Source organism: Jaculus jaculus, chromosome 10 (assembly GCF_020740685.1).
Source record: "Jaculus jaculus isolate mJacJac1 chromosome 10, mJacJac1.mat.Y.cur, whole genome shotgun sequence".
Taxonomy (NCBI): domain Eukaryota; kingdom Metazoa; phylum Chordata; class Mammalia; order Rodentia; family Dipodidae; genus Jaculus; species Jaculus jaculus.
Window position 1 is genome coordinate 34,503,349 of NC_059111.1, and position 7,372 is coordinate 34,510,720.

The 7,372-nt window shown below is 43.6% G+C and overlaps 1 protein-coding gene across 2 annotated transcripts; it reads left to right on the forward strand.

Moving 5' to 3' along the window:
• The first annotated feature begins 5,592 nt into the window (after positions 1–5,592).
• On the forward strand, positions 5,593–6,472 carry LOC101600644 (ras-related protein Rab-18). Of its 2 annotated transcripts, XM_004660479.2 has the most exons (2): positions 5,593–5,977; positions 6,045–6,472. In XM_004660479.2, exons 1-2 carry the CDS (start codon positions 5,593–5,595, stop codon positions 6,251–6,253), a joined length of 594 nt encoding a protein of 197 aa, XP_004660536.2. In that variant the 3' UTR covers positions 6,254–6,472. The 2 variants fall into 2 exon arrangements, with proteins under 2 accessions (XP_004660536.2, XP_004660535.2); XM_004660478.2 differs by having other exon boundaries at positions 5,593–6,318.
• The last annotated feature ends 900 nt before the right edge of the window (positions 6,473–7,372 follow it).

The following is a 7,372-nucleotide window of genomic DNA, read 5'->3' on the forward strand; positions in this document are numbered from 1 at the left end:
TATAATTTCAGATTTTATATTTAGGATTTATTAAACAAAAACTTGACTAGTCTCAGTTCCAATTTTTAATTTCCAATTTCCAATTTCCTCAGGGTAGTCAGGGTGTCCGGGTTGCCCAAGGACAAGCCCTGACTTGATTTGCAGTTGGGAGGTTGAAAGTTCCTGAGAGGATCAAATTTGCTCCAGTTTACAGCTATGCCTAAGTTTCAGTTTCCTGGAGAGGCAGGCAAGACTTCTGGGAAAAACCATGAACAAAGGGCTGTTAATCAACAGTGACCCTGACATGTGGATGGGGAAGATAGCCGCCCAGGGGCCTGAGCCAGTTTCTGCAATACCTCTGGACTATGACAAAAAAAAAAAAAAAAAAAAAGAAAGAAAAAAAAAGAGAGAGACTTGCCTGAGATAGCAGGCTTCAGGGCTAAGTCAGTTCCTGCAACAACTCAAAAACATGTCTAAACATGTCCAGTCAGTCAAAGTTGTACAAATATAACTGCTGCTTGCTTAGCCAATCACATTTAGAAGATGACCTAACCCTTCTAAAATTCCCCTAGCTGTGTTTAAAAGAGGCCTGTGTGCTTTTCTCAGGGTTGCCATTTTGTATGAATGGTTGACCCCCACATGCTGGCTGATCCTGCAGAATAAATGCTCATCTACATACTATTTGAGTCTGGGGTCTTTCATCAGTGATTCTTGGACACTTACATTTGGGGATTTGTCCCAGATTGCTGGTGATCCCCCAGACTAGATAGTGGAGTGTTTCTAGGGGAGCAATTGGTTCTCTACTGATCGGTGAGTTGGGGCACCTGTCGCGAGCACTCTCAAAGATGATTGGTTGAGAGGATTCCGCCCACGAAGGTCAATAATACTCAGACACTGGTGTACTCGCAAAGGAGTTTACTGGGATGAAAGTCACACACAAGCAAGTCCAAACTATCACAACTAATATTATAGCTAATATAATATATAACCAAACTATATTCATCACTACTAACACAAGAATATTTCTAATGAGTCTAACATGTATACAACCTGATAACGCGAGACTTGGGACGCAGTAACGTGAGACTCGGTCGCAATGCGAGACTCGGTCTGCGAGATTTCTGATGCTTTATAACCTGGTGGCGCGGGTCCGTGCTCTGACTTTTCTCTCAGTTCGTGGTGTTTCAAGGTGAGTCTCGGTCGTTCGGACAGCGTGTCGGGCAGATGAATTCGGATCGGTGATGCGTCTTGCGGAGGTCTTAGTCCGGACTGCTGAGCAGCCGTTCAGTCAGTCATAGTGTCGGGAGGACTGGGACAACGGCTGCTGAGCAGCTGGGGTTTTTATATTTTCCACTACTTATCTAGGGTTCCACACACACCTTCTGCTAATCTCTTACTATGTCATTGTACTCAGCTTACTCTTAGTTTTTGCTTACAAAGTTTGACTTTGAATTTTTACTCTCACACACAAAGAAAAAAACTTATTTATCTAAACTGTCCCTGGACCATATGCTGGTCCTTACATGCTCATAACAGGCACCCCTCTGTACTACATGTGTCTTTGTTCTGCTCTGTTCCTGGTTTTCCTGGTATATCTGGTGTCTGGACAAAATTAGGAGGCCCATGAAGGCAAGGTGGACATACCAATTATTACTTCTGAGCCAGGGGGTTCCAAGAGTGCTCTGGACCCCCATCTGTTGGAGCCAGAGAGCTCCAGTGTGACTCTGGTTTTGATAGATACTGATGGGTCGAGCCCATCTGGCAGAGCCCATTTACAGGATAGGCCACCATCAGCATTGTTTTGCTTTCTTTTTTACTCCATAGGAGGTTTGTTTCTGGGCATGTGTGTTTGTATCTTGTTCGTCCTTTTCTACTTTCTTGAGAGACACCGTGGGACAGGTGGCAAGTTCCACCCCACTGGACCTAGTCCAGTCACACTTCAAGGATTTCCAACTCCTTCCAGACAATCTGGGTTTAACAGTATGGCTGGGAAAACTAACCATATTTTGCAGGAATGAATGGCCAACTTTCAATGTGGGATGGCTGGAGGGAGGCACCTTCTATCTTTCCACATTTACCAAGTTAAAGGTATTGTGTATGGGAATCCTGGGCATCCTGACCAGGTCTTGTACATCCCAGTTTGGCAATATCTGGTGGAGAGACCCTCCCCCACCCTGGCTCAGACCCTTTTTGCCACCAACTCCAATTATCCTGTAGGTTAAGGAGTTGGGGCTTCCAAAAGACTGCAAGCCAGCAGTCCTACCCCCCTCCATTCCTGAGGAGGACCTCTAGTCACTTCCTTATATACCCACCTCCATGCTGGAATCCATAGTGCAAGTGGTCACTGCCAATCTGAGCCCAGGGAGGACAGAGGGAATATGATAAGTCCTCCCCATACATGGGCCCAGACCACAAGACAGGCAGACTCTACCATGATTGCACTGCTTCTATGAGCAACCAGTCTCCCTGATCAGGAGGGCCAACAGTATATGGGCCACATCCCTTTTTCCACTAGTGACCTATATAACTGGAAAATGCAAAATCCCAAGTTCTCAGAGAAACCCTTCACCCTACTAGAACTATTAGACTCTATAATGATTACCCACCAACGTATGTGGGATGATTGCTAACAGCTTTTGTAGGTGCCCTTCATGGCTGAGGAGAAAGAACAGGTGCTAGCCATAGCCTGAAAGTCAGTTCCAGAGCCAAACGGCCAGCCCATGGTGGTCCAGGATGACATTGACATGGATTTTCTCTTTATTTGCCCAAACTGGGACACTAACGACCCTGCAGGTAAGGAGAGGCTGAAGGTCTACTGCCAGATTCTAATGGGTGGTTTCTGGGAGGCTGCCAGAAGGCCTACAAATTTGTCTAAAGTAGACCAGGTCATACAAAGTAAGGAGGAAAGCCCAGGGACCTTCCTAGAGTGACTGTTGGAGGCCTACCAGACTTACACACCCCTCCACCCTGAAGCAAAGAAATCAGTCTGCTGTGAACATGGCTTTTCTCAACTGGGTGATGCCAGATGTCTGCAGAAAGCTCCAGTGACTGGATGGATTCATAGGCAAGCAAATGGCAGAACTTGTAGCCATAGCAGAAAAGGTCTACAACAATAGGAAGACTACAGAAAGTAGACAAACAAATGGACTCACCAGAGCACTACTGGTGGCTATAGGGAGAGAAAGATCTGATTCCCAAGAATTAAGAGAAATAGCCTATGGAAGGGGGAAAGACAAACAAACACTTCAAATAAAGGAGGGATGACCCTGTCTCCTAAAGGACAGTGTGCTTACTGCAAATAAATAGGACACTGGAAGAATGACTTCCCCAAAAAGCACAGGGAGAAAGGGCAAAAAGTTTTGGAGATAGAAGAAATGAGCGACTGAGGGCATCAGGGCTCACATCCACTCCATGAGCCCTGGGTAATCCTAAAGGTAGAGGGGAAACTGGTAGAGTTTCTAATCAATAAGGGGGTGCAACACTCCATCCTAAAACAACCTAGGGGGCCTCTGTTTAACAAGAAAACATGGGTCCAGGGGGCTATCAGAACTAACCAATATCCATGGACTACCCAAAGAAAGGTGGACTGGAGAATGGGACTGGTGACCCATTAATTTATGGTCATCCCTTGGTGTCCATACCCACTCCCAGGATGAGATCTCCTGACCAAGATGGGGCCAAAAATCCATTTTAGCCCCGAGGAAGTACAGGTCTTTAATAAAAATGGTCCCATACACATTCTGACTGTATCTCTAGCAGAAGAATACAAATCTATTCCCCACCCAGAATGACTGCCAAGAAGAAACAATACTTGGAAAAATTATGGGAGGAAATTCCAGGACTATGGGAAGAAAGAAATCAGATGGGGCTAGCTAAATATTGGGTCCCAATTTTAGTACAACTAAAAGCTGATGCTAGTCCAGCCAGAGTCTGCCAGTACTCCATGTCTTGGGAAGTGAAAGTGGGGTTATCACCTCACATAAACTGATTCTGGGAACAGGGGATATTAGTTCCTTGTCAGTCTTCCTGGAACACCTCCCTTATGCTGGTAAGAAAACCCCACTATAACAACTACTAGCCTGTGCAGGACTTAAGGGAAGTTAATAAAAGAGTAGAAGACATTCACCCCACAGTGCACAATCCATACACCCTACTGAGCAGCCTGCTGCCTGAGTGGGATGTCTATACAGTGTTGGATCTTAAAGATGCAATCTTTAGCCTACTACTGGCTCCAGCTAACCAACCCTTGTTGATCTTTGAATGGAGCGACTTGGATTGTGGTTTCAATGGACAGCTGACCTGGACTCAGCTACCACAAGGGTTTAAGAACTTGCCCACCATTTTTGACAAGGCACTACATGAAGCCCTGGGTGAGTACCATCAGGAATACCCCCAAATAATCCTCCTACAGTGTGTTGATGACCTCCTAATAGCTGGCCCAGATGAAGAAATCTGTCATTTGGTGACTGGCGCCTTGCTCAGAGAACTGGGCCAGATGGGATATTGAGTATCTGTGAAAAAGGCACAGCTCTGCCAAAGGGGGGTAATTTACTTAGGGTAAATATTCAAGGGGGGGGGCAACACCTGTTGTCTCAGGCCTCCACTCCCCAAACTTGAAGACAAGCTCATGAGTTCTTGGGCTCAGTAGGATTCTGTAGACTCTGAGTGCCAGGATTCACAGAAATTGCTAAGAATCTCTATGAGGCCACAAGGTGATAGGAGAATGCCCTGGACTGGACTCCAGAGATGGACAGAGGCTTCCATCAGCTAAAGGAGGCACTCCTTAAGGCCCCAGCACTGGCCCTACCAGACATCTATAAGCCTTTCCACCAGTATGTGGATAAAAACAAAGGCATAGCTAAGGGTGTGCTGGCTCAAACTCTAGGTCCTTGGAAAAGATCAGTAGCCTAACTGTCCCAAAAGCTGGACCCAGTAGAGCAAGGATGGCCAGCCTGCCTGCACATCATTGCAGCTACTGTGTTGCTGGTTAAGGATTCAGATAAGATTACTATAGGACAGAAATTGATCATAATTACCCCACATGCCATTGAAGGGATTCTCAAGAATCCCCTGGATCGAGGGATCTCTAATAACCAACTGGTGCATTACCAGTCTCTGCTTCTGAACTTGCCCTGCATCTGATACAACACTACCTTAGCCCTCAATCTGGCTACTTTACTGCCAGACCCAGACCAGGACATTACACATGACTGCTCAATAGTGTTGAACCATGTCCAAAATGTGAGGCTGGAACTGACATCCCCTGGCCGAATTCAGACTACTTCACAGACGGGAGCAGTTACATGCAAGACAGAGTTAGGTATGTGAGCACTGAATTAGTAACTCTTAACTGTAGTATGGGATTCTGCCCTACCACCCGGGACTTTGGCCCAGAGGGCCGAACTAATTGCCCTGACTTAGGCCCTTAAAATGGCCAAAGACAAAATTGCAAACATCTTCATGGACAGCCAATACACCTTTACCACAGCTCATGTCCATAGGCTCATCTATAAGGGGGCTGCTCATGGCAGAAGGAAAAACCATCAAAAATAAAGATGAGATCCTACCCTAATAGAAATGATATGGGAGTGGCTGGAGCGGAGCGGGCTCAGCATGGATGAGGATGTGTTGACCACACTGAAGATTCTCATCATCAGCGAGAGCGGGGTGGGCAAGTCCAGCCTGCTCTTGAGGTTCACAGATGATACTTTTGATCCAGAACTTGCAGCAACAATAGATGTTGACTTTAAGGTGAAAACAATTTCAGTGGATGGAAATAAGGCTAAACTTGCAATATTGGATACTGCTGCTCAAGAGAGGTTTAGAACATTAACTCCCAGCTATTATAGAGGTGCACAAGGTGTTATATTAGTCTATGATGTCACAAGAAGAGACACCTTTGTTAAACTGGATAATTGGTTAAATGAATTGGAAACATACTGTACAAGAAACGACATAGTAAACATGCTAGTTGGAAATAAAATTGATAAGGAAAATCGTGAAGTTGATAGAAATGAAGGTCTGAAATTTGCACGGAAGCATTCCATGTTATTTATAGAGGCAAGTGCAAAAACCTGCTGTGCTGTTCAGTGTGCCTTTGAAGAGCTTGTTGAAAAGATCATTCAGATGCCAGGACTGTGGGAAAGCAAGAGCCAGAGTAAAGGAGTCAAACTGTCACACAGGGACGAGAGCCATGGAGGAGGAGCCTGTGGTGGTTACTGTTCTGTGTTATAAACTCTGGGAAATTCCATCTCTTGCATATTTCATCAGATAGTGACATCTTTCTGTATATAAACTCTTAACTGCTATCTTAGGGACCTTGCAGTTTGTACAGAATTGTTTTTATCATGGCAGTGAATATTTGCAAGAAATCCCACTCATTGGCTTTCCCAGGTAAATGTTATGGTAAGCATGCACAGTTTGCAGTCTATAGATTTTTATGTAACATAAAATAGGTGTACCTTTATAAGTACATTTTGTTTTATGATTTACATTTATCATATAATTTTTAAAAAACATCCATCTATCTAGTATGTGTTGCTACAGGTCTGCCTTTTGTCTCCTTTTCACTTAAACATTCTTATCAGTTGCTGAATGAATTGGTATGTAGAATTCCTAGAACCATGGAGAGGTATTCAGGCATCATCAAACAGGTCAGATTTCCTTTGAGAAGTAACAAAGCATGATTTTACAGTTTCCTGGGACATTTGGGATTCTCTTAGTATGAAGCAAAATTCTCAGTAGAGAATGTGGCCAGACCAATTCATAATTAACTCTCTTTGTTCTGATGATGCTCTAAAATGGTACTGACATGTTAACAAAGTTTAGTATTACTTTTGAACTCACTTCAGTGCTTAGCTCAGTTAACTGGAGTTTTAATCCTGTGATATGTACATTGGATTCATGATCCATTGATACTGTTTTTAGTTATGTGGGGTTGGGCAGAATGGCAATAAAGTTTTCCCTTATTTTGGTTTCAGAAGGACATGAATGGTGTGATTATAGTAACTCTTTTTAACTTTAAACCAACTTTTTAACTTTTTTTTTTAACTTTAAGCCATTTTTAAACCAACATCTTTTGTCATAAATGTTGGTAATGTTTGTCCATATACTTCAATTGTAGCTTGTGTGATGTTTATGACTATCTGTATCTTATGGCTTCCATAAATGGCTAGTTGATATTCAGAAACCCATTTCTCTGTTTTGAGGGGTTGGGGGGAGAACACTAAGTGATAATTTAAGGAAAGGCATATTGCTTCCAAAGTTTGATATGTGGGAAATATGTTACTGTAATGAAAATCTAATAATTAACTGTAACAAATAGTCAATAGTTTATCAGAACCAACTTTTACAGACTAATAAATCTTTTCCACAGTATTCAGGTTTCTAACTT

Coding starts and splice junctions, on each gene's coding strand:
- LOC101600644 (XM_004660478.2), top strand. CDS start 5,593: ATGGATGAGGATGTGTTGACCACACTGAAGATTCTCATCATCAGCGAG.